The sequence below is a fragment of the Mangifera indica genome, unplaced genomic scaffold (genome assembly GCF_011075055.1).
Source record: "Mangifera indica cultivar Alphonso unplaced genomic scaffold, CATAS_Mindica_2.1 Un_0104, whole genome shotgun sequence".
NCBI classification, from domain to species: domain Eukaryota; kingdom Viridiplantae; phylum Streptophyta; class Magnoliopsida; order Sapindales; family Anacardiaceae; genus Mangifera; species Mangifera indica.
In genome coordinates this window covers 47,072-73,365 of record NW_025401196.1, presented here as the reverse complement: position 1 = coordinate 73,365, position 26,294 = coordinate 47,072, and the positions used below count along the sequence as shown (strand labels likewise).

Here is a 26,294-nt window from a genome sequence, read left to right as displayed (position 1 = left end):
CTAGAACTGGTAGAGCACTTGTCTTGGAATGCACCCTAATTCATGTACAAAAAAAGAAAACGAAGCTCCTTTCAAGCCAAATCTTTCCCCAACAAGAACAAGTTTTGGACATGTGTTTCCTCGTAAAACCTAATGCAGACATGTAATTTATAAAAAAAAATGCAAGCATTCTTTGGCAATACATTACTCCAAATCTGAAACAACCAACTCTGCCACTTGCCTTGGCCTTATGTTTGCTTTTCTTGAGAAAGAAGATTAGAATATCTACAATTATTAGTATAATTTATAAAATTTTAACCGTAAATGAAGATCATCCAACCTAATTGTCACCCCCTTCGTCTCTTTTATTTGGTATTGTATATAAAAGAAGAACCGACTCAATATAAATAACCCATTAAATTTTTTTCACAAGTAATTTAGCGAATTATAGAGTGACGCGTTAGTTTTTTTTTTTTTATTACCAATATTAATTAATAAATTGGATGCAGTCAAATTCAAGGCTCATTAGGAACATGGGTAATTCGATACATATTTTTATTTTTGATGTTATCACTGCTAACATCATCTAGTCGGAAAGGAAGTAAAGTAGTGTAATTTATAATTTAAACTTAATTTATAATTATATAATAATAAATATATTTATGATATATTATTATTTTATGATTAAAAATAATTTTAATATTTAATTCAAATAGAAAAAAACTAAATGAATCTAACTAGAGCAGTCCACGTGGTGTGGGACCCAAGGAAGCTAGAATGGATAAAAGGTGAGTTCCACCCGCCAATCGGATTTCAGAAACCAATTTAAAGGGATGATGACAGCCTTCTCACACATTACAAAATTTTGATTAATTTACTAACCAAACGCTCTCATACAACAAAACCCTTTACAGCGTTTTTATTTTAAGGCCAGGGTTTTGTCTGAGCGTAAGAAGAATCATGGTCATGGCCTTCTCCACTGGGTTTTCCACCGCTTTCGCCGGTTTTAAGATGGAAGCTTTCTTGTTGAATTCCGGTTCTTCTTCTTCTTCGCCTTGTTCTTTTGTGAGGGGTCAACAATTACGTGCCCTTTGTAAACCCAGTCGCAATGAGGGAACATTTCAGAGTGGATTTCGATGCCAAGTTACTGCTTCATCTGATGCCTCCATCGTCTCCGCTCTTGAGCAGCTCAAGACCTCCGCGCCTGACCGTAAGTTTTCGATTTTTTTTTTTTGGTTCTTTTAGCCTTTTTCGAATTTTAGGTGTTAAATAAGTAATTTATCTTTAATTGCGCTATTTTGATGAATGCATTGCTTGAAGTTTATGGGTTTTGTGTTTTGATTCTGTAAGAGTTTGAATTAGGAGTAGTAACCATCTTTTTGCTTAATTTTTTTATCCTTGCGCTGTAAAAGGGGAGTCAATAATTTCTATTCTATTACCCTGCGGATAAGATTTTGTATTCTAGTTTTTTTCCTTTTCTTATTTATTTATTTTTCATTGCAATGTAAGCATTCAAAGGCTCAATTAATGTTGGTTTCCGCATAGAAATCTGAGGTATCAATTGCGATGATTTTGTCAGTTGAAACTGGGTAGAGGTTGCTGTTTGATTACAAATATTACCTTTTGAAATAACTATGAAATTGTGCCTCCTCTCATTGTAATTTGAACTATTAATTTGTGTTTGTCTCTTGTTATGAATGATTCATTACACTCCTTAGATTCAATGCTTTCAATGATGGGGAACAAAAATCTATTCCTCGTGTAAATAACAGTTTTTAGTGAGGTTTACCTTGTTGTTATGTTGGAGTCACTAGAATCTTGAGAGTTCTATCACCCTTGCTACAATTAAAGGATATTCAGAGTAGCAGTGATCACCATGAATTTTAGAGAGTTTTTTTATGCTTTTGGCAAGGTATGAAGGTGCTGATTTGCTGAGATTTTTATGTATGATCTCTCTTAGGATATACAAAGGAAAGGAGCAGCATTGTTGTTATTGGGCTTAGTGTTCACACTGCACCTGTTGAGATGCGTGAAAAACTTGCCATACCAGAAGCAGAATGGCCACGGGCCATTGGAGAGTTGTGTAATCTAAATCATATAGAAGAGGCTGCTGTTCTTAGCACCTGCAACCGCATGGAGATATATGTTCTAGCTCTTTCTCAACATCGTGGGGTTAAAGAAGTGACTGAATGGATGTCAAAGGTGAATATATTCTTCTCCTTTATGTTTACCTGTTTATTTGTCTTCCTTGAGAAAATCTTTCTCTTTACAAGTTGTAGATTAATATGATAGTAACCTGGCTCTAAAGGACCTTGATTTATGTGTAAAAAGTTAGTGACATCTTTCTGTATAAGTTAACATCATCTACTTTCTTAAAATTGGTATCCTCGGTTAATTTTATTAAGAGAATTTTCAAATTATTAAAGGTGTTTTACTAATATTGTATCCATTAACAGACAAGTGGTATCCCTGTCTCTGAGCTATGCCAGCACCGGTTTTTGCTGTATAACAATGATGCTACCCATCATCTGTTTGAAGTTTCAGCTGGACTTGACTCTCTTGTGCTAGGAGAAGGACAGATCCTTGCTCAAGTTAAACAAGTTGTCAAAGTTGGGCAAGGAGTTGTTGGATTTGGAAGGAACATCAGTGGACTGTTCAAGCATGCAATCACTGTTGGAAAGCGGGTTAGAGCAGAGACAAACATTGCTGCTGGGGCTGTTTCTGTCAGCTCAGCCGCAGTTGAACTGTCTTTAATGAAGCTTCCTGAATCTTCAAATGCCACTGCCCGCATGTTGGTTGTTGGAGCTGGCAAGATGGGGAAGCTTGTGATAAAACACTTGGTAGCAAAAGGATGCACTAAGATGGTGGTTGTAAACAGATCTGAGGAGAGAGTTGCAGCTATTCGTGAGGAGATGAAGGGTGTTGAGATAATTTACAAACCTCTCTCAGAAGTGCTAGTCTGTGCTGCTGAAGCTGATGTGGTCTTCACCAGCACAGCATCTGAAACTCCATTATTCTTGAAAGAGAATGTCAAGGACCTTCCACCTGTTGATCCTACAGTCGGGGGTTTGAGGCTCTTTATTGACATCTCTGTTCCTCGTAATGTTGGCTCATGTGTTGAAGATGTTGAAACTGCTAGAGTCTACAATGTTGATGACCTTAAGGAAGTTGTGGCTGCTAATAAAGAGGATAGACTCCGCAAAGCTATGGAAGCTCAAGCTATTATCGGTGAGGAATCAAAACAGTTTGAAGCTTGGAGGGATTCGTTGGAGACTGTTCCTACCATCAAGAAACTGAGGGCTTATGCAGAAAGAATCAGAATGGCAGAGCTAGAGAAATGCCTGTCAAAGATGGGTGATGATATCTCAAAGAAATCAAGGAGGGCAGTTGATGATCTAAGCCGCGTTATTGTGAATAAGCTTCTTCATGGTCCAATGCAGCACCTAAGATGTGATGGGAGCGACAGCCGGACTCTGGATGAAACCCTTGAAAATATGCATGCTCTTAACAGAATGTTTGGCCTTGAAACAGATACATCTCTGTTAGAGCAGAAGATCCGAGCCAAGATAGAACAAGCCCAGAAGTAGCTTCAATACAAGGTTTTTCATGACACTTCATTCACTTCCTTAAAATTGAATAAAAGGGAAATGTCCTCACTCTGAGTCTTTACAGTGCTGTAATCTTCATTTGAATTATGCAACGACTTAGATCCTGTCTGGGATCTTTTTAATTCGTTAATTTGTTTATGACAATATTTCCTGAGCGTCATTTGAGTTTGATTTGTGATCATTCAACTTTTTAGGATAGAAGTGAGTTTGATCCTTCTACCGTTTTCTTCTTTAGAATTTATGGTCTAAGGATACTATAAATCCATGTAATTAATCTGCACACTTAATAGACAAGATACTATAAATCCATGTAATTAATCTACACACTTAATAGACAAAGGATCTTTTGTTATAGATTTCTTTATTGAGATTAATTGGTCTATCCCAGAAAACTAACCCCTGTAGTATCATTGCTAGAATACAGTGTATCACCAGGCAGAAGACTGACAGCTACGTCATTAAATCAAACCCAGATTCAAAGATGTAACAGAGGTGTATTCTGGGTTTGCTTCAGCACCATTAATCATTGGGACGCAAGGAAGAAGACCACAATGAGATCATCAGTAAACTGGTCCCTAGTATATTATATTAAATTATATACCCGGGAATCCAAAGACAACAAGTACATAGTACTTTTTTGGGTCTTTGCAGACCACAGCTTGCCTTGTGTTGCGGACGAAATGTGATTATAAAGTAAAAAGAGTCATTGGGTCCGTGATGCCATGCTACGGTATGTTCCTCATTTTGTCCTCTGTTTATCATATCAACCAACTGTTCTGTCCTCGAGGGGGAGGGAGAAGCCTACTCCCCCTAATACAAAGTGATTTTTAGCATGTAAGGGCACTCTCTTCATGGTCAATTTCTCATCCTATTTCATACTTGCTACTAATAATCCAAGCTTTGTAACATGGGATCTCCCCATATTGTAGGACTATGAAGTATAGGAATCTCTTGGGACTAACATAATGACCTGAAACTGAGAATATCAACTTGAAGAAGAAGCGTGTTGCTAAAGTGATGCAAAGGAGAAGTGAGAAATCACAATGTGTGTGTGCATGTGTTGGTATACACCGAGGAGAGGATTGATGGGAATTGGGTGGTCCCTAATCATAATCCCTCACATGATCACATCTACGGTTGTGCAGTTATGTTTGATGCAATCCCCACCGTCGGTGAGTCTGCTCTTCATGGACCATGGACTCCGAGACATGGACCAGACAATGAACTGGTTTCAATTATACAATTCATGCGCGGGCAGTGGGAGAGATGTATGTGTTGTACCCTTACAAACAATTTGCTCAAACAATCTCTCATGCTTACAGCACCAACAAAAAGAGTAATGCAATATGTATAAATAATATACACAATTTTATCTACAAACAATGATATTTTAGTATGTAATTGGGTAATTTTAAATTAGAGATAAAATAACATCTAATTACATAATAATATGTCACTGCCTATGTATATTGTTTACCCCGATAATTTTATTGTTTTATAAAATAAGGGGCATCCTTATCTCAAATTTTCTTTTGGCACTTAGTCCCATCATTGCAGTCTTAAGAGTTGATAATTTTAGGATCAAAGGCAATATGATTCAATCATCATACTCATTCTGTCCCAAATGAAACCATAATTAACAAAAAAGATAAAAGGGCAAATTAAAAACTCCATTGCACTAGCATTTACAGCTCTTTCTAAGATGTTGATGATGATAATAAATCCCTACAAAGAAATGGAGTCTCTCAATACAAGAAACAAGCTTAATGCAACCACCCAATCAACGAAGAGTGGGCCTAATTTTCTCCTCCTAAGGCAGAAAGGCCCGCGCCGTCTGCTGCCAACTTGTCCCTACCGGCGCCAAGTCCAATTTTTTTTCTTTTTAATTTCTTAATAAAATATGATAATTAGAATCTAGCGTTTTCGAAGCCGTGCAAATCGCTGTCTCTATTCATCGACTTCTTCATCATGGCCACTTTAGCCAGCTTCTCAGCCGCTCTCCAAGCCGAAGTCGGAGTAAGCGGCTCTCCGTTTTCATCTGTCACAACCATCGCTTCCCTCTCGCCCGCTCTTCGACGTTGCATCATCATTTGTTGTTGCTCTAACAAATACTGTTTTCTCCGATGCAATTCTGCTAATTCTGCCTCCAATGCTTTCACATAATCGTCAGCTGATTCGGCGCTGGAGTGAATTAAAAGAGCTCGCGCCGACGCTAGCAAATGATGTGCGCTGGTAAAATCGTTGTGCTCAATTAATCTTCGTGACTCGGCTATGGCTCGGGTACTGATGAATAGATTTCTTAACCGTTCGATTTTCGGTGCTGATGATCTAACGGCGTGCGGGCATGGTACCAAAAACGCTTGATCTGCGCCGTACATGACTGCTTGAGTGGCGGGATCTTTGTAAAGACACTTCACTGACATCACGTGATGGGATCTAACCGCCGCCGTAGGGACTCTCAACTCCACCAGTAACTCCCTTTCTTCTTCGGCGTATAAATCTCCAAGCCGTGCCGAGACTGAGCTGAGGATAGTCGGCTTTCCATTGCATGAATAGACAGCTGCAATCTCAGCAGGTGCGGCGAAATTGAGCTGGATTCGTAAATCTTGTACAACTACACTTAATAACCCGCCAACGCATTTAGCAAAAGCGTCCGCGCCTGGCTCTTGGCTGTAGCCGCCGCTTTGGCCAAAACCAAATGAATGAACCGGGATCTCAATGTGAGCGAAGCGCGTGGAGGACGCGTGGCTTCCTCGTCGCCGTTGATTTGCGGCATTAACCTGTGTTCTCTCATCCTGACCGTCGGAAAATAACATGATACTTGCAACTGGATTTCTTTCTCTCCGATCTTCAAGCACTTTAGTGGCTTTCCTTAAAGCATCAGCCAAGCTATTACCTTGACTACACACAAGACGGTCAACAATGCGCAGAGCAGCGCGCTGACCCTGAGCCGTCATTCTCCTCAAAGGCAACAATCTCTTAGAACTTGCAGAAAAAGCCACAATAGAAAGCCGATCAGCCGAGCCGAAAGAGGAAATAACCAAACGCATGGCGCGTTTTAACATTTGCAACTTGGCTCCAGTCATGCTGCCACTAACATCAAGTACGGTCACCAAATCGATAGGCGCACGATGCGACGCCGTGTTGTTGCTTTTAACGACTGGTGACGGAGGCGGTGCTTTCACCCTCAATGCTACTGCATACGTCTCATAATTCCTACCAACAGATATAACAGCAGATTCTGGTAACAGTCTAATCTGAACATGCCGTGAATCTCCGTCGTAAAAATGAACTTGATCGGATTTGAGAGAAGATGAAGATTTTGAATTGACGAAAAAGCCTTGAAACTCTTCAACATCATCTTCCTCTTCTTCGACATTTTCATCTGCCTCAGGTATGGGAATGAAACGACCAGCTCCAGCAGTCGGAGATATCAATGGCTCGTCGTCATCGTAGGATCTTGATTCTGGCCTTGGTTCTTGTTTGAAGGATTTAACAAGTCTGGGGGAAGATTCAATCATCTTCCTTTCTTCTATTTTAGTCTTGATGATTTTGTTGTGTGAGTCGATGTGGTTTTGATGGGGGTTTTCCGCAGCGCCCATATTTTTGTGGACGGAGAGTAAAGGAACGTCTGTCCAGGTGGCGTTGCAGACGGGGCAGACGAGGCTGCGATGCTTGCTTACGTGGGAGGCTATGCAGTGGAAGTGAAAGGCGTGTGAGCATTCTGCTGTGTAGATGGCTGTGCCCTGACCTGTCTTCACGCTGTTCAAACAGATTCCGCAGCTACTCTGTAAACAATAACAAAGAAGTCAAACTTCAATATTATTAATCTATCCGATCTACGAACCTCACCACTAAGATTAAATGTCAAAGCTTTTTGTTGTTAAATTTACTTACTCTGAACTTGAAGCTGTTCTTGAAGAGAGATAACTTGAGAGGGGATCGAGGAGAGTTTGGGTTAGAACCCTGTAATGTTTTAGGACTCTTGGTTGATTTGGGTGTGCTTTTGCATTGGACTCTGCAACTCTCATTTGTGGAAGCTGTTTCGAGAGTTGTATTCCGGCAAGGCGAGCTGGGGCTTGAGACTGGTTGAGACTGCAAGCGAGGAGTAGAAGGATTGCTACTAGCCGTAAAAAACCCTAGCTTTGTGCAACTTCTGGGGCCTGGACTATTACTAGGACTAGCAAAGTGTTGTTGCTTATCTGAAGGTGTGGTGATTTCTGAATCTCGGGGTATCGTTGTGCAGAAGGCTCTTCTCCAACCAGTGCCCATATTCAAAAACCAGAAGATAATAACCAAAGCTTACTCTTCTCAATATGTATATATCCAAATACAACCCAAACTTAATTTGCTTTATCTTATGGTAGACATGATGACGATGAAGAAGATAAGGGGAAAAAAGAAAGAAAAAGAAGTTTTGTTTTGATCGTTCTAATACTCAAAGAATGAAATGAATTGAAATGCCGAAATACAACAGAGGATAATAATACAAATTGGAAAGAGTACATTACCATTTCATATTAGATTAATCAAATAAGGGAAGATAATCATACCACCACTAGATTAATCACTAAAAGGAACGTTTGATTTGAACAATGTTTTATTATTAAAATAGAAAGATTGCTTTGAAGATAGATTACTTAAAATATTACTAGGTATAAATGATTACTATGTTTGATAAAATTTGATAGGTATAAATAATTATTGTGTTTGGTTAAAGGTAATAAAAGATTACTAATAAATTATTTTACTTAAATGTTCTTGAATATAATTATTTTTAAATGTTTTTCATATTATTTGTTATATTAATTAAAAATAAATTTATTTTTGTCTTAAAAAATTAATAAATACTAATATAATTATAATAAAATCAAGATTACCTTGATAATCTTTAAATACCTAAGGTGAAGGTGGTAATCAGATTATCACTTATATTACCTGTCATATCAGTATAGGTAATAGAAGATTACTGTAATCTTTTATTACTGACAAACCAAACAAGAGAATAAAATATAGATTACCAAGATAATTTTTAAAACTCATAACCAAACAACCCCAAAGAGTTATGTTACTTTCACCCAAAATAAGTGTCAATTTAGGTATTATACATCATTATTGATATTTAAACTGACATTCATGATAAGAGTATACCATTTTATTATCACTTAAATTTAGATAATTATATCCATTTATTATCGTTTAAATTAAGACAATCATGTATCTCAATTATTAGCATGTTATAAAAAATTTTATTGTAAGCAATTTAAATGACATTTTGATTATTACAAAAAAAAATTTCAGTACTGGATTGATGAACAACACCCATATATCTTGAAGAAGCCATTGTTACCAGAGAGGTTTGGCCGTGACATTGACAAGGGTCTTATATTTTGCCTTTATGTTGGACAAGACACAATTGTTGAATCTTTATTTCACCAAGAGATAAGAGATGACCAATGAAAAAGCAATAACCAGTTGTAAATTGTTGATTTGCTAGATATCCTGTCTAGTCTGCATCACAACAACAAACGAGATCCAAAGGAGTATTAATTTAGCAATGCATGTAGGCCATGAAACATATATAGGCTTTTCGACATATAATAGAATTTGAAGTACAATAGCAAAGTGTATGGATCTTGTAGTAGAAAGAAATTGACTAACAATATGCATTGCAAAGCAATATTTGGGTGAGTTGTCAAATATACAAGATTCCTGATTAGAGTGTAATGAAATGTCAAGTCTAAAAGTAGAACATTATGAAAAACTAAGTTTCACATTTTATTCAAGAAGAGAGGAGACAATCTTACTATCAGTCAAATTTATCGAGGCAATGTTTAATACATTTTATTTGAAAAAGGTGAAGCCAATGTGAGTTTGTATGAACTTCTAAACCTAAAAATTAATGACATAGAGGATTAAGTAACTACATTTCAACCTGAGAATGAAGATAAGTTTGAAGCTTACAAATGCTTTTATAGAAATGTCAAGTGAGTTAACTTGCCTTGCTTGATTTTGGTGCGACTTATAATTTTGTCGATCATGCTAGACCCATGGGCTAGTGGGTTGTATTGGGGGCCTTAAGGTATAGCCCATGGGTGTGTCTACAAGCCCAACACAATCCACAACAAAATTAAAATATAAATAAATATATAATATAACGGGTTGATCTATTAAAGACCCACAAAAGGTCTTATCATGTTGTGGGTAAGCACAACCATTAAGACCCCACCATTTTGCAGGCCATAGCTTGTGGGCACAATAAGCCATGCCTAATACAGTCCCACACGACTTATTGTTGTGTTTAACCCTTAATATCATTATTAGTAACAATCATATCATCAATAAAAACTAGAAGAAGAGAAGTTATGACTAGTTGTTTAAGTAAAAAAGAGCAAAATCATATATATTAGATTTAAAATCAAGTTAACCAACGGTGGTGTTAAATTTTAAATATCATACATGAGGTGCTTGCTTTAGGCCATACAACACATGTTGATGCTAACAAACCATATATGATGATATCCAAAAGCCATGAAGAGGTTTAATGTAGACTTCTTTAGTAAGGCCACCATTGAGGAAATCATTTTTTACATTCATTTGGTAAATGAGCCAATTAACTACTATAAGAAAATAATGAATCAATTTGTAGTTGATGTCATTTTCTTCTATAAAATTGTGGGCAACAAGACAAGCTTTATAATTGATCCATGAATGAGTCTTAATCTTATAAATTCATTTACAATCAATGATAGGTCTTTTAGGAGTTTAGTCAACCAAATCTCAAGTGTAACTTTTCTCTAGAGTTTTAATTCTTTTTCTATGGCCTTTTTCCACAAAGAATCAAACTAAGCTTTATGAAAATTGTGAGGTTCATGTAATGTAGCCGAGGCATAATAAAAGCGGTAATTACAAAGTTGAGTATTAGATACACAAACACAATTAGACTCTTAGCCATGAGTGGCAAATAATGAGAAGGGGGAGGAAACAATGACAAAGAAGGCTCAAGAGGTGCAACAATTTCATTATTAGAACTCTCAATTGATGTCAAACGTTGTGAAGAGTCGTCAAATAGGTCATTGTTTGAGCTTGAAGGTCCTACAATGGCTTCTACAACAACAAGAAGCCACTATAAGATTCTTAGTGATAGAAACGTTATCAACAAGTTGGTCAAGACATTTCCTTTTCATATGATATATGGCTTGCAGTATAAGATGGTTTGGTTGTATATAATGAAAAGAACTCTTCTTGTTAATGCAGTGTTGATTAATTTTTGTGAAGTTGTTGCAACAAGAGAATCAATACGTTGAATCAGAGACATGATTATTCAAGTTTTTTCATACAAAAATTCTTCAAGAGCATTATCCATCGTAGGGAGAGGTTGGTGGCACAAGAGAGAAGAATTGAAATCACTTGTTGGGTCTCTATAAAAGTGTTATTGGATTTCTCTCACCTCAAAAATTAGTTCAAAGGATAAGACTTTTTTCTCACACTTATATACCCACAACCAACTTAATTCCCAGCTGAGATACTTCAACAATTCTTTTCTTATATAAGATTTTGAGTCATCAATCCAACATCAGTCATAACAAATCTTATATCAACAGGTCTCCGAGGATGAAATTTTACAAAATTGAAACTTGAATCATATAAACCGATATCTCTTAATAAAAAAATTGTTCTAAACCCTGGGCTTTGATATTGTAAAAATAATCGAAATATGAAATAAAAAATTCTACTTATGTATATTTTAGATATACAAAAGATATCATTTATATAAGCATAATAATACACAATACAATATAGAAAAGAATTACAAAATAGGAAGAAGCATAACAACATATCATTATTAGGTTGATCAACTAACATAAAATAATAATAATATCACAATTTGATTAATCATTGAAGGTAAGACGATCATTCAATAACAGCAAACAAAATGGTGAGATTGAGTTGAGCAACACGGGATCAAATGAAATAAAGCGAAGAGACAAAGACAAAGTAATATGATTATTAAGATAGAACTAAAACTTGAGACTCATGTCATCTTCTAGCTCTATGGCTCTCATTCCCTTTTTCTAATTATCACTTTGAATATTGCCCTGACAAGTCTACTTAGCCCCGAAAAGATCTCTAAAACCGAAACTCTTTTTGATCTACTGCTGCTCTGGCTTTATATTTATTTATATTTGTTGGTGAACTTAATTCAGAAATTGAACCGAGTCACCGGCACGCGTTGGTTTGTATGACTTTTACATCACCGGTCAAGGGCCGGGGCTCTGTCTGTATACATTCAGCAAAGCACGTTACGGCCACCGACCAATGGCGATGATCATTGGCACGTGTTCATCACCCTAATACGTTCCAACCGGATTCGGAGATAGCCTTGTTGGACTCCTCTGCTATTCATGCATGAGCAATCGTCCGATACAGCGCAACGTAAGATGCCTTCCTTGCTTAAGTTATAAACAGCCGTGGATTATGTTCAGTCACGGAAATAACGTTAAAATGGATCTAGATTTATGATTGGCAGGAACCTAGGACGCAGGGTATAAAAGTAGTACGTAGAAACATATTAAAAACCGGCCAGAGGACTATTTCCCATCTACGTTCTTTCAAGTCACACCTAAGTTATCATATGTTTACAAAATTATATTGATAAAATTTGATAATTTTAAAATTTTACCCACAAACCAATTATTATAAAAAAAATTTATTAGAGTTAAAAGTAAAATTTAATAATAATATTAAAAAATATATAAAATTTATTATTATTTTTTTAAAATTTTAAAAATAAATAATTTCATCTTTTCTTGAAGTTTTTTAATTTTAAAAAATTATATATTTTTTTTAAAACTAAAATTTTTTCTTCTCTCCTTTGGCAATCATCTCTAATGCCAATATCTTTAGCACGACGACCTCCTCTCTTCAGATCTCTTCATCGAGACAAAGAGATCTAAAAAGAGAAAGTTATCGTGTTTTCTAATTTGTTGATCAACTTTTTAAGGTAGAGAAAGGAGGTTGTCGATATTGAAGATGATGGTCGGAAGGATGAAAATAAATCTTCAAGTTTGAAAAAAAATTATAATTTTTTAAAGTTAAAAACTTTTAGATAATAATGAACTTGTTAATTTTTAAAACTTAAAAAAAAACATTTAATGAATTTTATATTTTTTTAATATTATTAATAAAATAATAATTTTATCTTTATTTTAAAAAAAATTAATAATAATTAATTCATAAACAAAATTTTAAGCGTTTTAAATTTTATAAGTGTGATTTTATGGGAATAAATCTTTTTGGCCTCAAAAACTTGATGTCAGGTTACAGCTTTGCATATCTTGGATATTAATTACCGTATCACTGTACACATTGAAAACTTTAATGTCTCGAACAAGGACACTCCCCCCCTCAGGCTCAGCTCATCCAGGCTCGGACACCCACAAACAAGTTGCCTCCCTCTAAAGGAGTGTCAGTAGATTGGAGACCGTTTTATACGCAATACATCGAAACTGCTTTCGCGTCTGGTGTATTTTGTCCTACCATTTGTGTTTTCCATCCACGTCAAAATCTCACCTTGGGTCCTTCTGCCACTTCCTTTTACATTATGTACGGCACATTTCATCAATTTTCACTACTCAAGTAAACAGGATTCAATTATTCACCTCCTGCACCAGCTACCTAAATCATTTCCTGTGGCATTACTGTGCTTTAATATGTTGCCCAGAAAGCCTCCAAAAATAAATATAAGTTATCAAAGTTAGCATAGTAAATTTGGTACCTTCCCGAAAAGAGAGGGCAAGTGACTCGACAGCCAAGAGGAGTTGACGTGTGGAAGTGGAAAGAAAACTATGAGGTAGGTTTCAACTTTTGAGATGGGCTAGAAGGTCAGGGTAAAGTACTTTGCTTATGTTTCTGGGGATAAAACTCAAACTCCTTAAACACTACAGCACCAACTGCTGTTTATGGTTGATTCTATGTACATTATTTATGTATGGATGTTATAACTTGAATTTATAATAGAAAAAAAAGATAATTTTTCATCTAAATTTTGTTGAAATAACAAAAATATATTTATAACAGATAAAAAATTTAAATATTTATCTAAAGTTTATTCTATTAGAACACACCTATATATTTTCTATTAGGATTAAGGGATAAATTCATCATTTTATCAATAATATTAAAATAATTAAAATTTTCTCTCATTGAATGACTCTTCATCGTCCAGATCTGGATGATCCTTGTCATCTAGAATGGATGAAGAACGTCATCCAGAGAATGGACAACACTCTATCGTTCAGTGAAGGATGACGAACGTCATCCAAATCTAGATATTGTTTGTGGTTTAACTTCTAATCACGTTGGTTATTGATGGCCGGAGGAGGAGTGAAGAAAAAATTAGGGATTTAAAGAGAAAAGTCATTTTTCAAAATTCAGATATCAGAGTTAAATGTTAATTTTTAAAATTTAAGAAAAAATAAGATAAAATGATATGTTTTCTAATATTATTGTCAAATAAGATTTTACTCTTATATTTAACAAAAAATTTAATATCAGTTTAAAAAAAATGAGATTGAACTAAAATTTAGCTGAAAAATAGTCCTTTGCCCTTAATAATATTTATTAGACACTTTTTGCATGCTTTTTGATAAATATTATTTCATGTTTATTTATTAGAAATATTTTTATTTTCACTAAATTAAAAAAAAAAAAAAACTTGTTTTAAAAAAATTAAGTGAACACGTTTCTTCATGAGAGTTAGGGCTAGATTCGAGCCGAGCCAAGCTCGGCTCGCAATCAGCTCGGGCTCGGCTCGGCTTTTTAATGGCCAACTCGAGCTCAACTCTAGTTCGGCTCATTTTCAGTTCGGCTCATTTTTTATATTAAAACGATACCGTTTTGTATATATATATAGATCAAAATGACATCGTTTTGTATAAAAATTTTTTTTAAAAAATATACCGAGTCAATCCGAGCCAGCTCAAGCTCGGCTCGAGCTCGATCGAGCCAAACTAAGTTTGGCTCATTTCAGACTCAAACCGAGCCAAGCCAAACTCGAGCTCAAACTGACTCGATTTGAATCCAACCCTAATGACAGTCGTCCCGAAGGCAATATGCATGTATTGGAAATGAGATAGCAACAGAGGTCTGATCAAAGCTTTAACTACATTAATTATTGCGTAGGTCAAGGGACCAAACGCAATTGGAGATTTTTGTCTTCTTAAATCACCGAATTTGACTGTTCCAAAATCTTGTGGACTAGAGCAATTAAAAAGTGGGCCAAAATGATGGCCTAAAAATTGGCATGGAGACAGCTAAGTCATGTCTGATTGAAGTATAATTTTCTTAAATGGCCAAAAGATTGTGTCCCACCCAAGGTATGTTTTATTTTAAATTCCCCTCGTTAACTTTGAAAATCCAATCCACCTACCCATAGATTGTTAAAAAAAATAGTTCAAGAACAAAAATATTATTTTATCTGTAATATTAAAAATAAACTTAAATTAAATGATATGGCTAACGGACTCAGTTAATTTTAACGATCTATAGGTGGGTAAATTAGATTTTCAAAATTAACCAAACGAATTTGAAAAAAAAGCATACCTTAGGTGGAAAATAGTCCTTTGGCCTTCTTAAATTATCCAATAGAAATCAGCATCCTAAAACAAAGATGCTTTTCAGCTAAATTCTTACTTTTGCTGGCATGCAACACAATCGAAATCTCTTCATATCACCAATTTTTCACTTAATTTATGCATCTTTTTCTTTTTCTTTCCATGTCTCTCTTCAATCTACTAACCAACTAGACACCTTCTTTGTTCACGTTCAAGACTTAAATTTGTCCAACGTAGGCTGCATCGACTGGAAAACCAAGTCATGTGGAATGTTTCAGTTGACTGATTAATTTGTATTTTAAAGAGACATTTTACTTCAGAGAGCTAGTGACGATGAAATGCAAGGCAGATTCATGTACTCAAGTCAGTTGGAGCAGTAAAAAGTAAGGTTGAGCTTATTTCTAGGTTCCTGCTGGCGAAGTTGTCAACCGGCCTTATGGTGGCCTTTGGCGCTATGCCTTGTATTATTAGGAGAAAGATACAGGTTACTATCGATGGAAAAGAGCATTAATTTTTTTCATATTATAATTAGGCCAAAAGACATATTCCCACCCAAGGTTTACTCCGTTTTCAAATCCCATCTCAAGGTTTCAAAAACCTAAATGTTTATCCATCATTCAACTTTTATTTAATTTTTTTGTTAGTTGTACAAATAAAATCGTCATTTTATCACTAATATTAAAATAAATAAAATTATCTCATTTTCTCCTCTAGTTTGAAAAAACAACAATTTCCCTTTATCTAAAAGTTTAAAAAGTTTTATTTTCCCCCTCACTAGAGTTTACTTTCTTTCTCTTCGTTCTCCAACAATAGATTCCAACTAAGACTGTTGTCGTCTCATCCTTCTCCCTCTACCACCGCCAACACTAGACGAAGACCAGTGAGTGAAGCCTGAAAATGAAGAGGCTTCATTGAATTGGCTCCAGCCAACAAGAATTTATCACGGTTTCTATTGATTTGGCTTTGAACAAAGACGAAAGCTTCATTTGGAGAAACACAATGGATCTGAAGAAGATGGCATCTTTGTCTTCCAACTTCATTGGATTTCTTCGTGTTAGGGCTTCATCCGTTGTCGTCAGTGATGGCAAAGAGAGAAGATGAGATAATGACAGTTTTAGTCAAACTGCGATCATTAGAGAATCAAGGGAAAAAATATAAACCCTAATAAGAAAAAAAATACAATTTTTCAAATTTTTTGATGAAAAAAATTATTATTTTTTAAATTGGAGGGTAAATAAAATATATTTTTATTTATTTTAATAATAGAATGACGATTTTAACTTTATTATAAATAAAAAAATTTAATAAAAATTAAATCATAGATGAATATATAGGTTTTCAAAACCTTGTAAACGAGATTTTGGACGTGGGGTAAACTTTGGATGGGGGAATAAGCCTTTTGGCCTTATAATAATGTCTTACTAGGTCAAAGCATCGAGGTAGTCAAGATTTAACAGTCTCGATTTGATCTGACCTAACATGGTTAAATAATAACTCCCAACCCTCTTCTAATTAATTTATTATATGATACCGAATTATTCACACTATCAATGTTTTTTAGTTGAGTACTTGTTGAAGTTCTGATACCAGTACTCCAGAGCTGAGAGATGAAATTTTCTATATATTCTTCTTGTTGACTTGCTCCCCAACACCAAATAAGGAAACTTTTTAACTTTCCCACACATTGCTTGCCATCTTCGTTGAAAGTAGCCAGAGGATTCATTATTCTCCTTTTACCGAGAATTCGTCAGAAGGAATGGGCACTGATTGGAGGCAGATCATGGGTTTTAATCCCTGTTGATATTTTTATAAAAACGGTGTCAGTAGGTCAGTTGTGCCATGTTAAGTTAATCCCGGTGTAGCCCACTTGGCTTATATGTCGAGACAGGCTGAGGCCTACTATTTTGTGGACCTTTGTGCAAAACCAGCTCGGCAAAAACCCAGACCCAATGCCCTTAGAGCCATATTCTATGGACGCTTTTGCACACCAACTCATGAAATTATCATTTTTTTTAATTTTAATTAAAAAATAATTAGTTTTTTAAATGTTTTTAACGAATTGTAACGGCCAGTTCACAAGTCTTACCTCTCGATCCAGGACAGGATCTTCCTTCTTCCAAACCAGGCCAACGCAGGCTGTGCCAAAATCATTGGCCCCCTTTCACACCTATTGGATGAAGATGCCAAAAGCACCTCAGCGCGTTCTGCTTTATCAATTTGATTCACAATAAAAGTGACTGAAGCAAGAGAATATGCATGTCATCATGATATGATTAAGATAAATATAAATAAAAGGCAAGCTTGATTACTCGGGTAAGAGCTGAGACTTAGTAGCAGTGCTAGTATAAACCTTAGTAACTTTACTGGTAAATCAGGTCAACGGAAAAAGAAAGTCAAAAGGATAGTAATATCCAATGATTGAAGTGAAACCCCAAAATGCCGCTTTATTTCGAAACATATATTATAATTTTGTTGGGTAAAACATATGGACAGAATTAATCCAAAATGACAGGCCAGATAAGAGTCTAAATCTTTGAAAATTCTTGGAAATTTTCACAGCATTCATAAAATTGCTCTGGCTTAGTGCCCCGAAGGTAACAGTCCTTTTTGAAGGATGCCATGGGATGGGTCCTAACAAATGAGATATATCATGCAGACAAGTTTCATTTGGCTTATTGCACATATAGCAGACATATTTTCTGCCTTTCTCCATTCCATCATTTTTAATCCTTCCAAAATTAAAGAGATCACTTTCTCTCTGATTCTGACGACTTCATACCAGCTAATAAATGGCTTAAAGCCTACATGTCATTTTCCTGTACAGAGTACAATTTGCCAGCTTCACCCTCTAAGGCTATAAGCTTAAAAATTTCCTGAGCCAGTGCATGACATGATGCAGCCTTACCCCCAAAGAATACGTAAATTATTCAGAGCAAAGCACATCAATAATGCAGCCTAAAATCTGTGGCATCACATGAATACTATCCGACAGCCATATCTAGACGGCTGGCAATATCTAAATATTTAACCCCTACTCTTCAAACCAACTACATTATTACACTCAATTATCTACAAGTTCACCTCATCTTTAGTTTTCTTTGCCAACATAAATTTTGCCAATTATGATTGCAGATCACCCATGTAATAACCAAACACATTCAATTATGTTTATTGACGAGATACAAAATTACATGCCCACATACAGAAAGTTAACATAGATGAGTTACAATAAATGTCATTCAGCATACAAACACACAAAATAGGAGTTCGACAACCAATGCAATTTACAAACTAAGGTACCTGTGTGATAGCAGGAACTTGTTCCATTAGGTACTGCCAAATACAAGGCCTAGGAGTTTTATAATTTTAATAGATTAGAAACATGACGTAGAGAACATAAATACCTCAGATCGAGAACATAAACATAGTGACATAATGAAGGAAGATGTTCATGATCCCCTACCCAGTCGAACATACTTCCATTCTCAAACCTCCAAGAGGAATTTGGTTCATGTGCTTTAATATCTTCTCCCGGAATCCATCACAAGGACAGCTGGATGGATAGTGAAAATGATGTCTAACACTGGCTAGTTTCTGTTTCTGCATTTCTCCATGGCCCTTGGTGCTACACAAAATATCCAAATAACCTCAACCAATTGAATGTCACAAAAAATGATCTGGTGCATACATAAAATTAACATGACGACTGTGCATTGCATTAACGTGGTTCAGAAAAAGATGATCTCTGACACTTGAGTACTTACTAATAGAGATATAGCATTATATCACTATAGAAGAATACCATATAAAAACTGAAATATAAATTATAACATCAATATGTTAATATCAATATTTGCATAATCCTACCATAAAATGTTAAAAAATACTCTGAGCAAAGAAGTAAGATTTTCACAAAGTAAAATAGAATAATCCATATGGGTCCATTTAGTGTGATAATCTCAATCGAAGCAACAAACCTGATAAAAAAAAACTGGATTGGTAACTGTTATATTCTCACCACTCAAACTAAAAACAAAAATTGCACTAACTTGACATTCAAAAGACACAAAGTCATAAGCAATACATGGATAGATGAATAACATTCAACCACATCAACCAGTTGTTATTATCGGCGGGAAAGAGTTTTAACAGCCAAGTAAAATGTGTTACTTCTGAGATGGATAGAGGGAGCAGTTATAATTGGAATATAATTCCATCTACCTGTGAGTTTTACTTTTCAGAGTAGTTAAATGTCAACTTAGACAATCTGCATGTTTAATGACTTGTACAAAAATGCTTAAGTGATGCCTTAGACATCCAATTTATGAAGTTGGGATATCCCATTAAGTTGTCCTTAGTGTGAGGATTCTCAAGAAGGGGTATGATTGAAAAGTTAATAATCTTACTTGTCATGCACGTTGAGGACATAAATAAAAGAGAGATTTCACTTTTGTTGCTTCGATTCTTCAATAGCTTTACGATGTGTTTTAGTGGATAACGACCATGTAACATACATACCTAGGCCAATGGCATCAGAGCTCTTCATGATCCTCAGTCTCTTGCATGTATTGATAAACATCCTGAAAAAAGTCCATAGATTGAATTAGACTACAGTGCAAGCTGAAAGATCATTCCAGCAAATCTATAATAATAAGTTCAAAACCATTAGTTTGAATACAATTATGCACGGCCACAAAAAAGGTGCATAAGTTAGAATGGCCTGTCAAACAAATATTAACTACAGTCTTTTCACCGTAAGTCAAAGCTATTTTATCATAAGTACAAAACCAATAGCTTCTAGCCAATACAGTAACTGTGTCTCCACTGATCCAGCTCATACTGCATTACATAAATGTAACAAATACAAAACATGCATCCATGTACAAGATCTCCAAAATATTGGAGTCCAAAATAGCATCTGAGGCAACTCGAGTTTGGTTTGTTTAATAGGAACTATGGTTATATTTGTGCTTCCTTCCTAATGCAAGTTGATGGTCTACATTGAATAACAGCTATAAAACTACAGGATGATCAGTTAAAATTATGTCAATCACCATACATAGAGCTTTTTACACATCTTAACCAAGGGTTAAACTATTAATGATCTACTTTCATCTCCCTGAACCTTGATTTGCAGGTCCTTAAAACAAGTTTTTCACTTTACAGACAACTAAAACAAACTGTATATTATGGCTGCAGTTGTGTGGTGTAGAAAATTTCATGCTTCTGCATCACCCAGGCATAATCCACTGCCAAGCTTGACACTCTTTTGGTGTATTCATATATTTAATTCATTGCAATTCTTCTATATGGTAGTATGAGTAGTGTTATATGCACAACTTTGAACACATACAATGACATGTCACTGTGTGATTGGGCAAATTTAAATTAGAGATAAAGTAATATCCGATCACATGAGGACATGTCATTGTTTCTGCACAAAGTTATGCACATAGTTTTATTAATGGTAGTATATGCCACTACTTTCAGCTTTACATTTACCATCAAACTTAAAACTCTCCCATACTACAATATCACCTTTGCTTAAATGCACCCAACATAATAACTACAGATCTCACATACAATCAATGTCAATTCCAAGTTGAATTATTCAATTAGCTGGGTAGAAGAAATCAAGGACAAACAAAACAATGAAGGAATTAGAACTTACTCCCATGGGACATCACCCACAAGCATCCAATCACCATCCTTGTCTTCATATGTAAGAACATATTCTGAGCCGTGGAGCAGATCCTTCAGCTTGCTCTCACTCAGCATCTCCCTACCAAGAGCTCCATGAGATCCATATTGGCCTAACATCGAACAAAAATAGCAGTAACTGGATCCGTGCAAACCAGAATATGCATCTTGACAGAAATATCAGCTTAGCATGTATTAACCTATATTATTCCCTTGATAAAAGTCCAATTGAGATAGAATGGCCCCAAAACTCACCAATGGTAAAACAGCTGAACATCTTCTCAAGGGCAGAAGACAATTCCTGGTATTTTGAGTAATTTTTCAAGTCTACTTTTCTCAAATAAGGAGCACCATCCATGCTGACTTTTACAAACAAAGTGCCAGGCCCTGCTTTCCCATCTACTTCATCAGTGTTCTTCGAAGGGGTAGCCAATGAGTTCTTCCTAAACGATCTAATTGGAGGCCAACCCACAACTTGTGCCCTGCCAAAGAACAGGATTGCAGATTGTTATTATGTCAAAATTAAGTCTCAACTAGTCAAAAAATTCTAGTTTTCACTTACTTGGGAGCAGGTGCGCTGCTATTATTGTTTGTAGAGCCATTATGGTTTATTCTAGTTTCACTGGCAACATGGAGTCTTTCCTGCGCTGCTTTCTGGGTTGCTATCTCTTTTGCTTTGGCTGGTTGAGCCCTAAGGTTCTCTGGTATAGAACCTGGCTTTAGTCCCAAGTTTTGAGCAGGCCTGGGTGACAATACCTCAGAATTAGAAAGATATTTCCCCTGCACCAAAGATTGAATAATTCTAAAGTCAGAAATCACAAGGAAAAACTTTGAATCCCTTCCTGAAAATGCTCGTTTTATTTTTTACCTCTGAGAACCCATCCATAGCATCAGAGAATCCTCTTTTGTTGCCAGAAACAACATTCTTCTGTGATGGATAGTGACTATCATTTGTAGGATGTAAAGGGAAAAGAGGCTTCTCATCAAGTTGTGTAGAACTTAATAGACAAAGTTCTGGATCTCTCTCTGGAGACTGAGACCCAGGAAGTCCAAGCCTCAGCTCTGTAGCCTTCAGATTCAGCCTCGTTTTGCTCTCATCAGAGAAACTAGAGACCACTGAGCTGTCCACTGAAGAACAATCTGATAATCCCATGTAATTACGCTCTTTCAATTTTGGGCCGTTCTGGCATATGCTTTCCATGGAGGCCGAAGAAGGTAGTAGAGTGACATTTCCTGGACCTCCCTCCTTGCCAACACCACGTAGTGGTGGAGACATCAAAGTTTGAAACCAGAAATGGCCAAATTTTTTGTAGCCTGTTTAATCTAAGAATAACAATGTTCTTCAGGAAACAAAAACCCCACCAAAATTCACCCTACACAGTTGCATAACTAAGGAAGTTATATCCAACAGGAAAAAGAGCTTAAATTGTACAACATAGAAATAAAGAGAAACACATTCCTTTCCTCTTTTGTTGATGGAAAAGACTTGAATCTAAAAGCAATACAATTCAATAACAGCAACCTATCCTTGTGAAGCAAACAATTTAACTGACATTAAATATACTAGAACATTCCTTAGATCACAAATTATGCTGTGTTGTTTCCAAAGAAAATGTCTAAAAGCAAAAAACTCAAAAGTGATACTATGTTGCAACGTTAATAGATCCGTGGATTCAAACAGTACCTCAAGTGTATCCTAAGTTAAAACTTTAACTATTTCTACTTTCTTTTAAAAACAAAAATTTTACAAAAAATAAATTTCTGTTTGTATAAAGGAAAAAAAGATAGTACTTAATTTTAGAAAGCTAATGAATCAGTTTGCAGTAATTGTACCAAAATAAAAGTAAGAAAATCATAAGATATTAATGCAAATATAGACTGTGAAGCTTTGCACGTCAAACAGTAGCTTAAAAATGGCGTCAAGGACAAAGTTAAGCAGCATACGTGCTTAGTGCTTACAATTCATGAAATCCAAATCCCTTTGCCTAATCAAATCTTTGCACAAATACTCATAAAATAACCCGAAATGAAAGTACAAAATAATTAATAAAGAATAAACAGCCTTCAAGAATACAAACAGGATTCAACTAAAAGCCATTACAACCAGTATTGCTAAAACTAAATAATTCCAGAAAAAGTACATCAACAAACTCATATCCACCAAAGAAAAACACGTACTAAGTGTAGGTGTGGTCGGTAGCTGGAAAGTTTTGAAAAAAATTAAAAAAAAAAAAGTGTAACCGTAGTAAGTCAAAATTATTATTTAGAGGACAACGAAGTAGAAAAACTTTACTCATACCGTCGTATTGTTCAGTCAAGCTTAACTGAACTAAACCTTTTATTCACTGCACGGAAACCAACAACCCCAGCATAAATCCATAACATCCACACATTTTATTTCTATTATGTTTCCCCCAACGACACAAAGCATGAAGTGAAAAAACAAGAAATAAGCAACAACAGAATCACTAAATATAATAATAATAAGCGCAAACCACTCAGAGAGCAACGAATCTTGAAAGCAAGAAGCTAAAAGAATAAAAAGAAAAACATTTACCTGGTTAAATCTTAAGGATCAGTAGCAGAAGAATCAGTCGCGGAAGAAGAGAATCGATGACGACGTCGCAGAGGAGAGAAAGTTGAGAAAGAGAGAGAGAGAGAGAGTGTGTGCGTGTGTGTGAAAGAAGCTAAGGACCCTCCATTTGGCACAAAGTAACGAAAGCTATTTTGCAGTTGGATGTGAAACTCTATGCATTAAAATATACCACTTTAAAAAAATGTGTGTTTTTTTTATAAAAACTCCCTCACTTTTTTGTATTTGTTAAATATTCCGCCGAACAAAATACACTAAACAACGGGATTTGGTTAGTACACTAAACAACGGGATTTGGTTAGTACACTAAACAACGGGATTTGGTTAGTCTAATGCAGGCCGTTGGATCATCAGAAAGTTTGATGAAACGGCATTCATAATGTCCCAAACTCACAACCAAATAAAATGTCGTATCGTTGAGAAACTTTTCAGTTTCCATGTCGTTTCAATAAGCCCAACTTAACTACCTTCTCTTTATTTTTCAAAAGTAGATATACTTCAATTCATGTGAAATGTATGTCTAACTGACAATTCACAAAATTAGAAACAAATATTTGAAATTTAAATTAAGAAAATAAAAAAAATTGATGTTATTATTTATCATGTTCCATGTATGTACCAACATAATGATGTGTAATGTATGTGGTCCACCACGGGCATACAGTGGCAATATTGTCTTTGCACTATGACGTGTCCAAATCACGACCCTTGAAAACTTCAATTTCCTGAAGATAAGTTGATAAAGGTTCGTGAGATGTCCCATGCATTTAACCCGTAATTAGGCTTGCTCTGGGTTTGACTTAACTACAAAAAAAAATATATCATCATACATCTCACATAATCATGATGCTACCCATTTCGTAAATTTTATTATTTCTAAAGATAGAATCGTAATTATGATAAAAAACAAGTCTTGTTTAGCCCAATAAAACAATTTCAACGGCTCCACTCATTACCCTTCTATTTCAACAGTAAGATTCCTTCTTACATATGCCCCCATCTTTCTTGCAAATGGACTAATTTTAATTCCCTAAACACCCTCCATTCACATGAATCTTCCTCCTATGGATCCCGTCAACAGCATTCACATGGGCTGAAGGTCCACAGAAGGGCATCTTAGTAACTTTATCTCAGGTATTTTCGTCCAAACAGTAACATTATTTAATACTTAATAAAAGGGTTTTTATTATTTTTTTAAAGAAAGAGAGAGAGAAGGAAAATAATTAAGGGAGAGAGAGAAGAAAGAGTGTGAGTTACGCAGAAAGCGCATTAAGTTTGGGTGTGGTTGAGAGGAGACAAAGAAAAACAGCGTGAAGAGATCTGACGCGTTGGGGGACAGGAAAGAGGCTTTTAATTTTGGATTGCCGGCAACAAAACGCGACACATAACCTCCTTCACTATCACCTTTTCTCACGCGACCCATTAATTCTTGTACTCCACTGCCCTCTCACTTGCGATTTTTAAACAAATTATTCCATTTTTAGATAGATAAGGTAAGATTTCATTTTAATTTTCTACTGTTGATATCCGATTTTTTCTAATTTTTCACGATCTTGAATATAGAGGAGACTGGGTCCCATTTTTATAAATGGAGTAATGATGGTGATAAGAAATTTTAACGCACGCGCGTTGATGCCGTGTGTGGGTGAGGATTTAATTGAAATATTTATATGTTTTTTTTTCGATAAAATTATGTGTATCCACTTTGGATATATAAATGTATACATATTTATATATATTATTATATTATTAGATGATTTTGAATTAAAAATAAAATAATAATTAATCATATGATGACATATATAAGTATATATACATTTGTGTACTCAAATAAGTACACCTCTGTTTTTTTTAAGCAAGGCTGGAGATTTATTAACCATCATTAACTGCCGCCACCATCGCACGCTTTGGCTTTGGCTTTGGCTTTGCCCTGAATCCATGCATTGCAGACGTGTTGATGTAGTCATTCAGCATCACGTAAATAATTCCATTTTCTGCCTGGTAAAATTCCTTAAAAAAAAAATATTTTGAATTAATTTAAGAAAGGTTATGTTAATTCAAAAATATTTTGGTTAATTTAGATCAAATCAATTAAGTCAACATGATATAGTTTTGGTTAATTCCGATTTAAATCATATCAACTAATATTATAAAAACATGATCTGATGACAAAAATTGTCACGTTTACCATTTTCACGGTCATATTTCCTCCTCCTAATTTCATGGGTCAGTGACATCTCATCACTTATTTTAATTTGAGCCCTGTTGAATCAATGGGCCGAGGCCCAGGCCTGTTATAGAGATGGACATGAATGGCAAAAAGGTGAAAAAAGCAAGTCATTAGTAACGTTAAAATCAACATCATGGACGTTGCACACGGGTGAATTATGAACAAAACCAAAGCTGTTGGGCAATGATTTTTAATTAAAAATTTTCAAAAGCACATAGATTGGGTGATTTATAATTTCCAGTCTAAGGTTTGACTCTTAGAGTATTTTTTAATCATAATCATTCTAACTCAAACCCATCAAAACTATCAGTAGTTCGCTAGTCTTACTCAAATCAATTAAAAATCTAAATATAATAATTTAATTGTTTTATAGTTTCAAAACTTTTAGCAGTCACAATTATCATTCATTTAAACCGAAATTCATTATAATTGTCATCCACCCAAGTCTAAACTTTTCAAAACCACTATCTTCTCAAACTCAGACTCATAATAAAAACAGTAAAATATGATAGTTTAACCTCTTAAATGTGTTTTAAAATATAATTCAATCTCTATATATTCTAGTTTAT

The 26,294-nt window shown here is 35.2% G+C and overlaps 3 protein-coding genes across 7 annotated transcripts; 1 reads left to right on the top strand and 2 right to left on the bottom strand.

Annotated features, from left to right (window-relative positions):
* The first annotated feature begins 840 nt into the window (after positions 1-840).
* Positions 841-5,112, top strand: LOC123207788 (glutamyl-tRNA reductase 1, chloroplastic-like). Of its 5 annotated transcripts, none has more exons than XR_006500511.1 (5): positions 841-1,189; positions 1,940-2,181; positions 2,436-3,578; positions 4,012-4,421; positions 4,517-5,112. XR_006500511.1 is itself a non-coding variant. In XM_044625264.1 (4 exons), exons 1-3 carry the CDS (start codon positions 940-942, stop codon positions 3,564-3,566), a joined length of 1,623 nt encoding a protein of 540 aa, XP_044481199.1. In that variant the 5' UTR covers positions 841-939; the 3' UTR covers positions 3,567-3,578; positions 4,005-5,112. The 5 variants fall into 5 exon arrangements, 2 of the variants coding, with proteins under 2 accessions (XP_044481199.1, XP_044481198.1); XR_006500510.1 differs by having other exon boundaries at positions 4,005-4,317; XR_006500509.1 differs by having other exon boundaries at positions 4,005-4,421.
* A 124-nt stretch (positions 5,113-5,236) lies between these two features.
* LOC123207787 (E3 ubiquitin-protein ligase WAV3-like) lies at positions 5,237-8,022 on the bottom strand. The gene is made up of 2 exons (XM_044625262.1): positions 7,485-8,022; positions 5,237-7,375 (listed from the first exon to the last, which is right to left on the bottom strand). Exons 1-2 carry the CDS (start codon positions 7,857-7,859, stop codon positions 5,495-5,497), a joined length of 2,256 nt encoding a protein of 751 aa, XP_044481197.1. The 5' UTR covers positions 7,860-8,022; the 3' UTR covers positions 5,237-5,494.
* Positions 8,023-18,344: 10,322 nt separating this feature from the next.
* On the bottom strand, positions 18,345-23,661 carry LOC123207790 (auxin-responsive protein IAA8-like). Its single transcript, XM_044625265.1, has 7 exons — positions 23,460-23,661; positions 21,771-22,275; positions 21,465-21,682; positions 21,158-21,384; positions 20,874-21,015; positions 19,721-19,782; positions 18,345-18,827 (listed from the first exon to the last, which is right to left on the bottom strand). Exons 2-7 carry the CDS (start codon positions 22,176-22,178, stop codon positions 18,790-18,792), a joined length of 1,095 nt encoding a protein of 364 aa, XP_044481200.1. The 5' UTR covers positions 22,179-22,275; positions 23,460-23,661; the 3' UTR covers positions 18,345-18,789.
* Positions 23,662-26,294: the final 2,633 nt, after the last annotated feature.